General features: G+C 37.5%; 1 protein-coding gene across 7 annotated transcripts in view; it reads left to right on the top strand.

Annotated features, from left to right (window-relative positions):
- LOC124422064 overlaps window positions 1–17,500 on the top strand; it is a 243,829-nt gene that overhangs the window by 108,729 nt on the left and 117,600 nt on the right. For all 7 annotated transcript variants that reach the window (XM_046957981.1, XM_046957980.1, XM_046957987.1 and 4 more), the window contains exons 3-5: window positions 1–616; window positions 767–2,565; window positions 3,061–3,774. The exon at window positions 1–616 is cut by the window's left edge and continues 48 nt beyond it. In XM_046957981.1, coding sequence (XP_046813937.1) covers window positions 1–616; window positions 767–2,565; window positions 3,061–3,774 — 3,129 coding nt within the window. The remainder of the gene's footprint in view (window positions 617–766; window positions 2,566–3,060; window positions 3,775–17,500) is intronic.

Below are 17,500 nucleotides of genomic sequence, written 5' to 3' on the forward strand. Positions count from 1 at the left end.
CTATGGCCGAAGAGAACGTCACCTGTTGCACCAGCACCCGATTGCCCAGTACGGGCCCTCGTCATCCCCGATTCCAGGGCCCAATAGCGGAAATTCCGGGAGTCTCGGGACACAAATCGCTGCGGTTAACCCAAACGATTGCTTTAAACAGCAGCAGCAGCATCAGCATCAGCAGCAGCAGCAGCATCAGCAGCAACAACAGCAGTCCGAGTCGCGATCAACGCCTACCATCACCGGTACATCAAGCCAAGATCGTTATCAAACCGATCAGCAAGTTCAAAGCAACGATCACAGCGAGTATGGAACTCGGGAGAGAGTCACGGCGATTGATCGGCACGACAAGTCAACGGACAAGCCCTCGATCGAGGATTATACCAAATCCAATGTCGAGACTCGATCGGTACAGTCGAGCTGCGAGCGATTCGGACATTACCAAAATCAGGAGAGATTTGGTCAATCCAGCTTGCAAGCACATCACCAATATAACGGAAGACAAGGTGGTACAGGCCAATCCTTGTCGCAGAACGTCCTTGTCGACCGATTCGCTCGATTCACTGATCTCAGCAACCTGCATGCCGAGCAAAGATTGTCTTTACCCCCAGGAGATCGGTTTCAGGTAAGATAACTTCGTTTAATACGATTACGCGCTTTTGTTATTTCTAATAATTTTCTGTAGTTATTTTTTGCCTTTTTCTTTTTTTTTTTTTTGTCCTTTTTTTTTCTTTTTAACGATACACACGCGTATAACGATGTTACGTGTCGATAGGTCGCTGGCGGCGGTGAATTGCGTTTCCATCACGTCAGTAACGATTCCGGGCTCGCATCAACGAACAACGAGTACGCGAATGCAAACGTCCTCGTATCTTCCTGCACGTCGAGCTCCTTCTCGTCGGAGACCTTTCCGTCGCCACCCTCACCGGCACCAGCCAATGATCGATTCGTACCGCCACCGCCCCTCTCGCCCAGCCCAAGCGAGAAGTATGCCTCGTCCCAGAGCTTGGCTGGTTATCCTCCTCCTGATAGGATTTTGCCCCCCGGTTCTCCGGGCGCCAGATATGGCGGTGGAACAGCACCAGCCTCGCCTATGCCAACGAAGGACCGATTCATTTCGGGTGAACGATTGTTGGCCAATCAACAGCCGAACGGCAACGCGACGAGCGTGCACGATGTCAAGGAACAGCAACGATACGGCGGCGGTAATGGGAATGGGGATCGTCTCCTGTCGGGATCGTCACCAGTGTTGGGAGCCCTTCAGACCAATCTACAAATCGACCGGAACATCCTTGCTGGTTACGTCGGTACGGGAAAAGATTCCCCAGCATCGAGATATGGAACTATCTCAACGGATAGATTATTATCGGCCTCGCCGATACACGCCCCGGTACCCGAAAGATTCGCCGGAAAGTCTACGTCCGATAGATACGGACACGGTGGCGAATCACCTATCCACGAACGATATCACCGTTCCCAACAAGAGACATCGGCGAGCCTGCACCACGATCGTTACAACTCGATCGCAACGAGCGGCGAAAGATTTTTCCCGATTCCCACGTCGAATAACGAAGGGACGCATCAAAGATATTCAACGACTGAGAGATCTCTTCAGGTACCGAACGCAACCGATCAGAATAATAGACGGCTCTATGCCGATAGATCGGTCGAAGGTGTTTGCCAAAAATATTCCGAAAGGACGAACCAAGTTGGTTCGAATCAAGTTGGTAACGCGGAATATGGTAGATACTCGGCCTTTCAAGACGTCAGATTCAATGAGCTCGCATTACAAAGAGCCTGCGGACAGGGACGTACAGGAAACGAGAGATTCTCCGTCGCAAGCGGGGTCGCTTATCTCACGGCCTCGTCACCAGGACACGACGGTAGATCGTCGAATGCCGGTGAAACGTCGTCGTCGTCGTCTAATAGGTACGTCGTCACAGACTCGAATCCAACCGAACGTATCCTGGCCGCGACGTCGTCTTCACCGTCGTCGTCTTCGGAAACTGGAGCGCGCTATCATTCGCCGTACACGAATGCCAATGGCATCCAATCGTCATCGGCGACGACGAACAACGATCGGTGCTTCTCATCGATTTCACCGACCCCAGAAACGTCAGGTTCGGTACTCCGTGGAACCGTTGCAAATACTGGACCACCACCTGGAAGCTATCAAAGCACGGCAAAGAATGGAGATAAGTTCCTTCAAGTGTCGAAGTCGGTCCAGAGCTATAACAACGACAGATATTCGCTCGGGAACGAGCATCAGTTTGACAGATCGGTTCAAGACCGATACGACAGGTTTCCGGGGTCAGGGGGGTCAAACGATCGATTCTCATCGTCTAATACCACTCCTGACCGCTTTCACTCTACTTCTGATCGATACTCTCCGGCACGTAACGTCACGGACAAGTACTTGTCTCTACCGAAACCAAAAGATAGGTTTACCGGTAGGATAGCGCCGATCTCTAGCTGCGCCAATTCTTCCGTCGTTCCTACGTCGACCGATAGGCCCTACGGATCGTCGAGTACAGGCACTTATGTACCGCCGACGGCTCACACTCCGGTCGAACGGTATGTATCTCAATGAATACTTTATCATCTTTCATTACGACTTAAAAGAAAACAAATCAAAAAAGGCTAGTCCAAAATATACATGACTTGTTTTTATTTCATCAGACTCTGAGATTTCAACTATCAACAAATCAAGCGATATGTTTGTACTTATAAAAGAATGTACTATATATATTTTATATATATGTATATATATAAAATTGCATATTATATATATATGTATAATATACAATACGTACTTTCATATTCAAGCAAAATATATATAATAAATAATATATAAATATAATATATATATATATGTATATATATATATAACATATCTAATTATTTTACAATTTGGATGTCTTATAAAAAAGAAAAAAAAAAATGTATATATATATATAGGTATATTCAACTATCGATAAATCAACTATCGACATTGAAACATCTTTCACCTCTTAATTCTATCCATTCCATAAATTCGGCACAAAAAGTATAAACTTTCGATTTAATTAGGTATGTGCCGCAACCACCTCCGGAGGTGCTCTATCCGGACAGGTACGTGGACAGGTACGTACCACCAGTTGCCCATACCCCAACGGATCGTTACGTTCCCACCAATGACCCCGGCGATCCGTACATGAGGAGAGATTTGGGCTTCCACCATCATTACCGGCTACCACCACCAGCCGGATATCCGTACCACCAGGCGCACTTCCGGTTCCGCGGTTTCGCCTACGCGTCACCGGCTCGTCTAGGTGGAAGTCCAGGCTCCAGTAGCTCAAGCAGCTCTGCAACGTCAAATCAAAGAGGTGGTGCTGGAGGAGGAGGTGTTGGTGTAATAGGAGGAGGAGGAGGAGGAGGAGTAGGTGGTGTTGGTGGTGGTGTTGGTGTTGTCGGAGGAAGTGGTGGCAGCGGCAGCGGCGGCGGAGGAACAGGAGGTGGCAGTGGTGGAGGAGGAGGTGTAGGAGGAGGTGGAGGTATAGGTGGCGGTGGTGGAGGAGACAGCTTCTCGACGTCACCGTTGCTCAGGCCAAAGTTACGCACGTCTGCGGTTGAATTTACGACTAATTCTGGCATCGTAGCGAGACACGTTTGCACCAATCCACCAGCTTGCTGTAACGAAGCTACAAATCCTAATGGACAAAGGCCATGCTGTCAACCAATAAGAAGATCCCTCCCACCTGGTGCCCTGCCATCGATACCGGCACAATCAACTCATTCCTCTTGGTGAGTCTTGATACGAACTCTGTTCTGTTTTATTTTATTTTATTTTATTTTATTTTATTTTTTTTTTTTGTTATTGTTATTGTTATTATATCTTTTTCTTCTCTTTCTTCGTCAACAAATTGACATCTATTATGCGTATTAAAAGGATTAAAGTATTTCTGTATGAATCACTTTTCGATACTTATATGAATGTTTTATGAACTCGCGTTTTATTGAAGAAAGAAAGAAAAGAAATAAACCTAAAAAAAAAAAAGAAAAAAAAAAGAATAAAAAAATATTACAAATTATATTTATACATGCATTTACAAGATGTCGACAATTGGTCTACATCAACAAAAGAAATAAAGAATATATCGAAAAAGTTCGATATCCATCTGGATTTAATCGTCGAATAATATTACAAATTGATTTCTTACTTTCGTAATGATATATGCAAAGTTTTTACAAGGATATACATAGATAGGACAGCGGTCAGTTTCTCTTTGGAAACGTCCGCTAAATCTCGACAAGAATAATGGGGAATTTGAAAAGATTGAAACGACCCAAGAAAAATGGAAAAAAGGAAAGGAAAAGAAGATGATAAAAAGTGGAACATACGCACGGGTAATATACAATTACGTACTTACACATACTTTTTACGAGGGAGGGAGGATGGAAAAAATCATTCTCCGATAGAATAGACGACGTTGTAGAACGAATGAAAGCTTTTGCATACGTCGGGAGCTTCAGCGTGTAATCGAGGATTAAGAAAAAAAAATAGAGAGGGAAGATATAGTAGTAGAAGAATAAGAGAAAGAGTGCAAGAGAGAGAGAGAGATCGAAAGAGAGACAGAGAGACAGAGAAAGATAGATAGATAGATAGATAGATAAATAGATAGAGAGAGAAAAAAAGAAAGAGAGAGAACGTAATGTACGCGCATAGCCGTAATCGTGAACCTTTATAATAAAGCTCACGAATTAGAATGGAAGAGCCCCCTTAATCGGAGGATAAATGTTATTTATGGCTCTCAGAGGCGAACTATCCGCCTCTGGGGATTATAGTTTAGCATTCGAGATTCCTCATATCGCGTGACCTGCTTTAGTTTACGCTTCGATCTATTTATCTGTCTTTTCTCTCAATCGGTCTATCTCTTTTTTTTTTTTCATTTCTCCCTCTGTCATTCTCTCTCTCTCTCTCTCTCTCTCTCTCTCTCTCTCTTGTTCACTTGTTTCTATATATATATATATATATATATATATATATATTCATTATCTTCTTTATTTTTGAAATTGTACGAACGAACTCGTTATAATAAAATCAATTATCATAACAATTAATTATTACAACGATCGACGATCGATGGGAGGAAGATGGGTGATATGAGAGATAGATAGGGTAGGAGGAGTAAGAGTACGGAGGAGTGGAAGTGTCAGGTATTTGAGCAAGAAAATCGTAAGCGTTGAATCGTGTAGCTCGTTAAACCGGCTTACCTTGCGAGTGCACGAATTTCATTTAATAGTCAGCAATTAGCGTGCTGAGAAGCTGTCTAAACACAAGTTTTAGAATTTAGGGCATGTCCACATTTAGCAGTCCCTCTCTCTCTCTCTCTCTCTCTCTTTCTCTCTCTATCTCTCTTTATCTCTCATAGGGTAGTAGTATATCGTGCCATACTGCTCGGAAGCGTGCTCGGAAAGGTCGCTACTTTTGTCACAGCAATCAGGTTAATGGAGTATCGTGGCCTATTTTATTTTCTCTCTCTCTCTCTCTCTCTCTCTCTCTCTTCTTCTTCTTCTTCTTTCTCGTTTGCTCGGTCGCACTCACTCTGTCTGTTCGTCTGTCCATCTGTCTGTCTGTCTGTCTGTCTGTCTGTCTATCCTTCTTTCTTTTTTCTCCTTCTTTTACATTCTCCTTCGGTTTATCTCTTTCTCTCTTTCTCTTTCTCTTTCTCTCTCTCTCTCTTTCTCTCGTCTTTTTCAAAGCCAATAGCATATCGTCGCTACGAAACTCTGCGAATGTCGGATTATCGAAAAGCTTTTAAAGCATCGCGAATAAATCATCTAGAGCGGCCATGTTGGCTCGGATTTTCGGCGACACGACAACGGACCAATTGTTACAAAGTTTCATCGATAATAGATCTTTCCTTTATTTTGATCTTTCTTTTTATCTTTTTATCATTCTTTCTTATCTTTCTATCTTTTCTTTTCTTTTCTTTTCTAATTCTTTCCTATTTTTTCTTCTTCTTCTTTTTTTTCTTCTTTTATCTCAATCAACTTTATTAGGATTAACGATCATCTAACTCGTTCTTATTCGTATGTTTTCGTTAATATCGCAGATAAGTAACATACTTATATATACTTATTTGCAAATTCATTCGAATTTCGATCGACAAATTTGCCTTTACCGTTCGAATATATTTGTCTAATTAATTTCATATTTTCTCTCTCTCTCTCTCTCTCTCTCTCTCTCGTTATGCGTGAATTTTTGATTTAATAATAACGATCTCTTTTTCCATTTCATTCATCCTCGACGTACCACGTCTCGTACTTTTTATCTCATAAAAAGAAAAAAAAGAAAAAAAAAAAAAAAGAACATTGATATACAATTCCAATTGGGATCGATGAAAGAAAAAAAAAAAAAAAAAAAAGAAAGATAAAATTGAATACAAAAGTAAAATCTGTCGATGGACGATTAGAAATCCTCGACGACTTTCTAACTATTTCTATCTTTCTCTGTCTGTCTCTCTCTCTCTCTCTCTCTCTCTCTCTCTCTTTTTTTATATACGAACGCGGAGAAAGTTTCGATTTGGCAGGTGGAAACGAGCGAAGGGATCGTCGTGAAGCTCCTCGTAGAGCGGATCGAAAAGCGCCGATTCCCTTTTCCGTTCGAAAATCCGCTGGAGATTACGTTGGCACGCTCGTTTCGCTGAGTGTTCAGTTTGCTTTCGAATACCGACTTCGTAGACGTCGCCCCTAAGCTTAGATACGCTACTTCGACGTTAGCAATTCGCCTTTACCCATACCACTACACATTCTCCATTTCCCACCCTTCCTTCTACCTCCTTTCTAGCTATATTCGCCCCATCGTTCGCTATTCTTGCCTTGCCATTGGTTTGTCGAAAGCTTTATGCTGGTCAAGCCGATTGTACCTTCCACTCTCTCTCTCTCTCTCTCTCTTTCTCTCTCACTCTCTGTATTTTTCTCTCTTTGTTCATGTCTCTTCTTAGTTCTCAACGGTTATGGGGAGAACGGCCTCGTTCGCAGGAAAATGGGAAAGTATTTCATTCTCTCTCTCTCTCTCTCTCTCTCTCTCTCTCTCTCTCTCTCTCTCTCTCTCTCTCTCTACCTTTCTGTTTCTTTATATTTATCTTTCTTTCTCTTTCTCTCATTCTCTTCACTTTATGCCAGTTTTAAGAATAAAAGATCTTTCCGAAATATTCCACTGAGATATTCGTCTGTTTCGTCATCGTATATTTATATGTCTGTATACATACATATATATGTATATATATATATGTATATTCAACCATAAACCGTCCTTGTCTTAAGATCCGTATACTCGTACTTACAACTAGTTCTTCTTGATCTTTTTCCTTTTCTTTTTCTTCTCCTTCATCTTCCTTTTTCCTTCATCTTCTTCCATCTTATTCTCCTTTTCCTTCTTCTTCTTCTTCTTCTTGTTCTTCTTCTTCTTGTTCTTCTCCCTTTTCGTTCTTCCTTCTTCCTCCTCTTAGCACTCAGAATAAATAAAAGTAGAGGAATACTGTTGAGAGATTAAAAAACCGCAGAGTCTTGAAGTGACTCGATCGATATCAACCGGCGAAATTAAAAAGTGGACAAACTCTTCTTTTCTCTTTTCTCTTATCTTTTTCTTATCTACTTTTTTCTTATTCTTCCCTTTTACCATCCCCAACGAAAACTTTTCACCTGTCATAGAGTAGATAGAAGTTAGAAGAGACTTGGATAATAGAAAAATGAAGAAATGAACAACGTTGGGAGAAAAAACAACCGAAACAAGAGAGAGAAAAGAAAAGAGAAGAAGAGAGAGAGAGAGAGAGAGAGAGAGAGAGAATGAAATTTTTACAAATATTTGCTATAAGAGAAAAATCATTTATTTATTATTTATATTTTTACATTAAATATTTTACGTATATTAAACGCGATATATAATACATACTTATTTATATTGATCGTTCGATCAATGATATTATCGATCATTCTCTTATATTCTCCCTCTTTCACTGTTTACACGTAGTTTCGATTCCTCTCTCTCTCTCTCTCTCTTTCTCTTTCGTATCTCTTTAGGATATTGGATAAGTCCACAAGACAGCGGTGTTATTTCCTTTCCGTTTGCGGAATTGCTCTCCGCGAGAACGTTACGTTGGAATTTTCCAAACTCGTTATCGGGGTGGGGGTGGGGGGGGGGGTAGAAGAGAAAAAGCAAGGATAGCACGGGCCGGTAACGGCGACGATCCAACGGCAAAAGCAATATTAGCAACAGTAATGGAAGAAAGTTACCGAAGGTGGAATATTCGTGTTTTCTAACGGTAACCGTAAAAATTCATTCTCGACACAAACACACCTTTTTACATCTATTTACCCCTCTGAAGTCCTCAGTCTCCTTATCACCAAACTCCTCAATCCCTCAGCCTTCTATTCTCTTAGCCCCATCAAATCCCTCAACCTCCTACCCTCTCAGTCCTATCGAACCTTTCAACCTCCTACCCTCTCAGTCTCACAAGCCCGTAACAATCCCTCAGCCTTCGCCCCCTCTCTTCGTTATAACGTTCACTCCCTCTCATTTAAATTCCTCAAACACGAACACACTACGACTAAAACGACGAGGATAACGACGACGATACCGATGAGGACGACGCCACCCCCTCCCTCTTCCTACTCCTCTTCCCTCCTCTCCCTCTCCGCTGGAGAACCCACTCATTCCACTTTTGTCCTTCTCATTTCCGAAATGCATCGGAGCGAGCGACGATATTACCTATTCGATGCCGAGACCCGAGCCAAGCACAGTGGTAAACGTTAAAGCGTGCACGAAAGTATACGAGCAATATCGCGCGACCCATAATTCAGCGTGATTAATGGAATACAAGCGGCCACCCACGATGTAACTTTTGATAGAATTAGTAAATCGCGGTATGTTCACGTTACACGAGCACGATCACAAACACGAGACCGATATATATACATATATACATATAATATAATATATATATATATGTATATGTACTGTACTATGCGTCTGTGTATGTGCGTGTGTGTGTGCGTGTGCGTGTGCGTGTATATAGATAGGTAACGTGTACGATCGCGCCTCTCTTGTAAATGCTACATTCTCATTCGTCGAGCCATCTTTCTCTCTTACCAACGCTGCCGCTCTCCCCTCCCCTCCCCGCCGCTCCCGACCATCCACGAGATCCCACCCCTCGTTTATTCATTTATCAACACATATCGTTATATCAAAAATATTTCTATTATTTGTTCTTGATTAAACAATTTAATAATACATTCTTATTCATCTTCGATACTTTTTTCCATTCGTTCCATTCATTCGGCATTTAAGATTTACATGTTCGTTGTTGTCGTCATTGTTATTAATATTATTTTCTTTTCTTTTCTTTTCTTTTCTTTTCATTTCTTTTTATCTTCTTTTTTTTTTGGTTCTTCTTTTTTTCTGGTTTTTTTTTTCTTCTTCTTCTTCTTCTTCTTCTTCTTCTCCTTCTTTTTTTTTCTTTCTTCTTTTTTCTGCGATGGAAAACTTTTTCGTCTCATCAATCTCTCTGTATTATATACAACAAAAATCGATTAGATTTATATCGGTATCAATGTGATATGATACATTTGAAATTGGTCGAATTGAATAACTATGGAGAAATTGTTATAGCTAAAACTCTATATTGAATATATCAATCTGTAAAATCTGATATTAATTCTGTTCTCTTGATATAACATTTGCAAGCTATCATGGAATAAGACAGAGATATAATGAAAGAGAGAAAGAGAGACAGAGAGACAGAGAGAGAGAGAGAGAGAGAGAGAGAGAGAGAGAGAGAGAAAGATGGAAAGTTTCAGTTCATAGAGTTTCCAGGGTGGAAAGGTGTCTCATAGCTGGAACGAGCCGGAAGTCGTAAGCAGAACATCGTGGTATTGTCTTTTAGAGAAGAGAGAGAGAGAGAGAATGAGAGGAAGGAGGAGAAGGTGGAATTGGAGGAGGCTAGTTAGATGGGCAAAGGTAGCAAGCAGAAACAGGGCTGTGCTGGGTACTGCTGGTTCGCGCACTTCCAGCAACTTCAGTAATTATGTCGTGCCTGTGAGTTTAACTGGCCCCGTCACATGAAATTGCAACCTGACACCGTTCGTCGTTCGTGAACCAACATGAACCAAATCTCGGACCAAACCCTCTCACCCCCTCTTACTCTCATGTCGCGTTCAATTAAGGCTTTTATTCCGCATACGATAAAATTAGATACGACTTTCAGTTTCCGACACGTCTGTCTTACGATGGGACCAAACACGTTATCGTGGATACGTTGGTATTTGTTCTTTGTGGTTTGATAAAAAACATTTTGATTTGAGCTTCAATAATATGTTCTTTCGAATGAATAATGGCGGATTCTTTTGTTATTTTCGTTTTTTCCTTTCGTTCTTTTTTTTTTTTTTTTTTTCTTTTTTGATTCTTTCCTTTTTTTTTTCGTTTTTAAGATTCATCGAATTTTGCTCGCACAATAATGGGATCGATCCAATTTTAATATTGTGCCCTTGTTGTTATTAATAGATTTTAAAAAATGAACATTTTGAAAATTATTTGAATATTAAGTTTATTTCCATCGAGATTTCCTTTTAACAGGGATGTATTTTTTTTTTTCTTTTTTTTTTTTTTTTAAAGATTGATGATACATGCGTAATAGAATATCGATCTAATATCGAATAATACGTTCCTATGAATAAATATTTTAGATTAACATTTGGAAATTAAATGTTTCAATATTACATTTATTTTTAATATATTTTCTCATAACAATGATAGATTTTTTGTAGAATCTATATTTACATTAAATGTACATTTAATTTATCTATCTATCTATTCGTTTGTTTGTTTTATCCAATATACATGTATATCCGTGTATATATGTGTATGTGTGTATATGTATATAAGAAATATATCACTATTAAAAGAAAACATCGTAGAAATAAACTTAATATTTAAATAATGTTAATTTACGAATGTTAATTTACAATATATTATTAATGTATTATGTATAATATATATATATATAATTAATAATATATATTAATAAAAATTATTAATTATATATATATATATATGCATATTATTAAAATTAGATAAATCACTTTATTATGCAAATTCAATGAAGCTTAAAAAAAAAAAAGAATCCATGACTTTTCCAAACGACATATACATATACATATATATATATATATACATATAATATATATATGTGTTAGTTAAAGGACGTACAACCGAGTATGCTCGTTTGTCTGTTAGTTGAAAGGTTCCATGCGTTCCATGTACGCTACAAGGACTTCTAAAGGTAATATCGTCAAAGCTTTTAGCTCTCTCTCTCTTTCTCTCTCTCTCTCTCTCTCTCTCTCTCTCTCTCTCTTTCTCTCTCACTCACTCACTCATTGATCCTTCGGGCAAGTTAAAGTTAGATCCCTGTGTACCGAGAGAAGTTCCTTTTGTAAAGTTTCTAGTAGATCGTCTAGAAAATATTTAACGTGTTCCTCTATTAAATAGATTTCTCTCGATCGTCTATCATCGAACGAGAGAAATCATCATCCTGTCATTGATTAAAATTATTTTATAATTTCGATTTAGATATAACGTTACTTAAACTCTTATCAAAGATGAAGTATTTCCTACGTCATATCGTTCATATATGGATGAATTTTTTTTCTTTTTTTTTTTTTTAACCATCGTAAGAGGAAGTACGAAAGGAAATAGGCGCAAAGGGAAAGATTTCGAAATTAATGTGATCCGTTGAAAGAAAGAAAAAAAAAAAAAGTAAAAGAAAAAAAAAAGAAAAAGGGAGAAGAGAAAAAGAAAACAAAAAAAAATTACAAAAATACAAAAGAAAAAGTAAGAGAAGCGATTTCAATTTATTACCTCCTCTCATCCCCTTCCTGTCTTACCCCCTCCCTCCCTCCCCCCCCCATCGTCATGCTTTTAGACGTTCAGAAGTTGTGTTTCGCCCGAAGGATCAGTAACTAATTAAAAGTTTCACCTCTTCTAAGTGCTTGACTCACAATGAACGACGAACTAGTAAAGGGTGACAGTTCCCTTTATCTAAACTTAGTTAACCAGTAGGACCACATTATTATTCATTATACGACCTAAGGGTACGCCTAAACTGATTTAGGATGTCTGAAGCCGTTCGAATACGTACCAAACAAGTAAACGAACTTCCCCCCCCCCTCTCTCTCTCTCTCTCTCTCTCTTTGTCTTCCTATCACTCACTTTCTTTGTCTATCATATAAAGAAAACCATTTTTATCAAATCGATTAAGAATTCCTAAAGAAATTTATTTTTAGAAAATCAGAGAGAGAGAGAGAGAGAGAGAGAGAGAGTAAAACGAAGACTAACACTTTCTCTCTGGCTGTGTGTGTGTGTGTGTGTGTGTGTATGTTTATGTGGTTTAGACATAAAATTTATACGTTCGTTTAGATAAAAATCTTGGTTTTAGATAAATCGTGATCATAAACGTTGATTTACTTGCTCGCAATAAAGACTACCATCAGATTCGTTCTACTTTATCTAATTTCACGTGGTAGTCCGCCATTATTGTTGAATCATATCAGAAGCGTGTGTGGTTCGAACATGTTTTGCGATTTATAGGGTTGTAAAGTCACCCTCTGGTCATTATTCCACTGTTCGAAACTCTCATATATAGTTCTCGTGTTAGGACAACATATATATATATATATATATATAAGGACAACTGTCGCGATCAAGCATATTCCTGAACTAATAATCCTTCGCAAATTACCGGCCATTAAAATCTACGATAGCTATTTATGCGGATTATTGAATTTTTGTTTAACTTACAAAGATTTTATATTACCTATAATACATACATTTATATACGAATTATGTTTTATATATATATATATATATATATACATCTTACAATAGCATTTGGATTGATAATAAAACGACAGGATCAATGTTATTTTGTACTTTTGAACGTTTTTTTTCTTTTTCTTTCTTCTTTTTAAACTGAGATAACAATGTCGTCGGAGAAAAAGAAAAAAAGAGAAAAGAATTGTTTCGTGCAATATATTATACATGAATACATACAATATAAATAATCGATCATCTTTCTTCGTGTACCGGTAAATAAACTTTTTTTCCTCCCCATGTCGTCTCTTGCGATAGGCAAAGTCCATCGAAACAACAATATGTCGGAAGTGTCATAATAAATACAGTAAAAAAAAATTAAAAACAAAAGGAGAAAAGAGATCAACGTATTTACTGATAATATCGGCAGTATAATATATTATTATATCGAGTTCATGTATTTACTGTTGGTCATTATTGCAAAATTAATAATGTTTACAAATATAATACAAATTTTTCATGAAAATTTTTCCTCATAACTCGTTTCACTTTAATTAACAGTTTTCTTTTCTTTTTTTTTTTTTTTTTTTTTTGATGAAATATGTTAAATCAAATCAAATTAACGACCAAGGATAAAAGATAAGAAGGATATTGAAGTAAATATATATATATATATATATATATATATATATATATATGCAAGGCATGTCTTCTCTCTTCGGTCGAATATCGTTATCCTTCGTCATTATTATCAGACAACGATGTGAGAACGTGATCGTTCGAAGTATCTTCTCTCTCTCTCTCTCTCTCTCTCTCTCTCTCTCTCTCTCTCTCTTTCTCTCTTTCTTTTAACATTTACATACGTACATATATTCATACATACATACATACATACATAAATACATAGGTACATATATACATACGTACATACATACGTACATACATAAATACATATATGTATGTATATATATATATGTATATATATATATATATATATATATATATATATATATATATATTCTCGCTCACAAGCTCAACGACGTTCGTCCCGGGCACGTTTATGGACAGGATAATGGCAGGATCGTCACGAGGAGATGCCACAGAATAGGAACGCGTCGTGCGAAGGGGAATATTCCGTTATAATTACTAGGGAAGCCACAGCATCCGAGCGAAGAGAGAGAGAGAGAGAGAGAGAGAGAGAGAGAGAGATCATCTCCCTTTCGTCCTGAACATGTTGCTAGGACATTCGTGCGAGCAGGATAATTGCGTATTGTTCCAGCAATCTCGTCCTCTTCCGTGCTTCATTGGTTTTCTAACGTTGTTCGTGATTAAGCTTATCCGAGATTAAACTTCTATATACTATGGTTCAAATTGGAAGAGAAAGAGAGATAGAATGAGAAAGAGATAAAGAAAGAGAATGAGTGAATGAGTGAGTGAGTGAGTGAGTGAGTGAGTGACCTGTGTTTTATCTCTGTATCTCTCTCTCTCTCTCTCTCTCTCTCTTACTCTCTTGTGTCTATTTTCTCATTCAGTAATACCTATGTCACTTATCCCATGTATGGGGAATAATTTCAAGCTTACACACATATTAACTGAGGACGAGAATAAATCCCTAGATTAAATCGTCATATCTAACTTTTATCTGTCGACAATTGACAAATTTCATTGTTAAAATACAATATCTTATAAAAATCGTTTTATGTCAGATAGACAATATATATATATATATATCTATATATATATGTGTATGTATGTATGTAAATATGTATCCATATTTATATTAGCGTACGTAACATAACGTTATGTGCTTAAATGATCGAACAATTCTTATCTTTCGATTTAGAAAAACGATTTTATAACGTAAGTAATAAAACATTTTGAAGATTTTAGATGAATCGATGCATAGTGCTTGTTTCCTATCAAAGATAGTAGTAAATGAAATCGAATTTTTGTCAGACAAGCGATATTACGTTCGGACTATTTTCCATGCTCTCTTTCTTTCTCTTTCTCTTTTTCTATGTCTCTCTCTCTCTCTCTCTCTCTCTCTCTTGCTCTTTTTCTTCTATCCCAGCTGGAAATCATGCGCCATCTTTGAACAACAGAATTGCATTCTCCTCTAAATTCCGTTCATCTCTTCGGGGAGTTAACATCATCGGTATATACGATATATATATATATATATATATATATATACACGTATACACACACATATGCGTATATATACTCTATAGGAGATTGTTACGTATGTATGTATGTATGTATATATGTATATTCGATCGATCCAACAAATTATATTCCCACTTTTGCTATTTCATTTTCTCTTTTCATTCTGAAGCAAGCAAGCAAGCAAGCAAGCTAGCAAATGGTATCTACTTATTACTTTACTCAAACGTCTTGCTCGATTCTTTTGAAAATCACGTTTTTCCCAGAAATACACGCTTTGTTTTCTGCCAAATTGTTTTCTCTATCGGTCACGAATCATTTCATTTTGATATTTTTCCTTCGTTCCTTTGATACTTCAACGTCAAAATATAAACTGATTGAACGATTGCATCCACCCTCGAAATTGTCTAACGACAAATTCAAAATCGAACGGTCCGGAACGTTATCGTTCTGACAAATCGAATATAATTTTAATTACATTTCTACGATCATATCGAGCCGATTAATTGTCAATTTATATTTTAAATTAATTACGAAATAATTGATTTCGAACATCGAATTAATATTATCTAATCCACCAACATGTTATACCAGTTACATGGATATAATATAATAGAAAAATAAAATTCAAAATTCAAATTGAAAAATATAAAAATATAAATGTTAATGTGTAAGAATAAAATAGAAGGAGAGAAATATAAAATAAAATAATATATTTCGAATGTTAAATTTCTCTCGTTTCTTTTTCTTTTCTCTCTCTCTTTCTCTCTTTCTTTTTCACACACACACACACACATACATACATACATACATACATACATACATACATACATACATACATACATATCAGCCATAGAGATATAAATGTCAGAGAAGAATTTACGTGAGATTTACTCAGATCGTTACGAACACCATTTTGCTATCGTAAGTACGTAGAAAGCATTCAGGAAAAACGGTTCCTTTAAAAATCGAGACCGAAGTAGGAACAAAGCTTTCGCGTTAAATCGCGATAGAGAAGAAGAAGAAGAAGAAGAAGAAGAAGAAGAAGAAGTAGGAAATGAAGAAGAAAGAAAAAGAAAGTTTGTGTGAGAAAGAGATAGATAGATAGATAGATAGATAGATAGATAGAGAGAGAGAGAGAGAGAGAGAGAGAGAGAGAGAGAGACAGAAAGAAAGAGAGAGAGAGAGAGAGAGAGATAGATAGATAAAGATAGAAAGATGGCTTTTCTGGCGTATTAAGTTTCAGGAAGTTTGATAGAAAAACAAGGCTATGTGCAACCACGTCTGGTATATGGCTCTAATGGTATTTGGGCGTGTTGAAAAGTTGAAGACAGATTCTCTGTTTCTCTCTCTTTCTCCATTCTCTTGCTTCTCTTGGACATCTCTCTCTCTCTCTCTCTCTCTCTCTCTCTCTCTTTACATCGTAAAAGAGAACGATGGAAAGAGAGAGAGAGAGAGAGAGATAGAGAGAGAATGTTTGATGGTAGGAAAGAGGACAAGAGTACCAACTTTTACAGGTTTATATCTACATAACTAAAGCTTCAAAATTTCCATGGCAAAGGACATAGGTGGATGATACGAAAATACTATCACCTTCTGAACGTTGTTATCGTTAGATATCGTATGGTATACAAAATAACTTATTCTATCTTGTTAATATCGAAGAATATTAACATCGTTAGAATGCATTTATTATCGTGAAAAAGTTTATGTCTTATCAATTTAATAAAACGATTTCTAATGTAATTTCTAATGTTATTTTATAGATCGATATGTATCGTATGAGACACGATGTGAATTAATTCTTTTTTCTTTTTTTTTTCTTTTTTCTTTTTTTTTTCTTTTTTTTTGCCTTTTTTTCCTTCTCCTTTTCTTCCTCTACTTCTTCTTCTTTTTCTTTTTCTTTTTCTTTTTAACGGGAGAAGAAAAATTCTCCGAGAGAAGGCATAAAGAAGGAAGGAAGAGGAATAGAGAGAGAGAGAGAGAGAGAGAGAGAGATTGTAATTGAAGAAAGAAAGGAATAAAAAAAAAAAAAAAGAAAAGAAAGAAAAGAAGAAAGAAAAGAAAAAGAGAAGAGGAGGAAAAAAATTTGGTGATAAAGATATGGATTAAAGTGTCTCGTCTAATTTACGTAAGAGTTAACGAGACGACGTCGTCGTCGTCATCGTCGTCGTCGTCGATCTCTCTTTTTCTCTCCCCGACCCTCACCACCCTACCCCCACCCTCTCTCTCTCTCTCTCTCTCTCTCTCTCTTTCTCACACTCTCGTTGTCCGTCGATAGGCATCAATGGTAATAAAGTTTGACGAAGTCTTCCTCCATTGTTGAGAGAGATGAGCCCGACAGATAAATCACCTCTCACCAAGAGACTACCCTATTTCGAAGCTCGAATATACCGCAAGCGCAACCTCTTAAACAGGTTTCCCAAAGGCAAGTTTCTGTTTAAGAACTTTCACGATATCAGTAACCGCTTCGTATAAAACGAGAGAAAGAGAGAGAGA

The sequence above is a fragment of the Vespa crabro genome, chromosome 2 (assembly GCF_910589235.1).
Source record: "Vespa crabro chromosome 2, iyVesCrab1.2, whole genome shotgun sequence".
In the NCBI taxonomy this organism is placed as follows: Eukaryota; Metazoa; Arthropoda; class Insecta; order Hymenoptera; family Vespidae; genus Vespa; species Vespa crabro.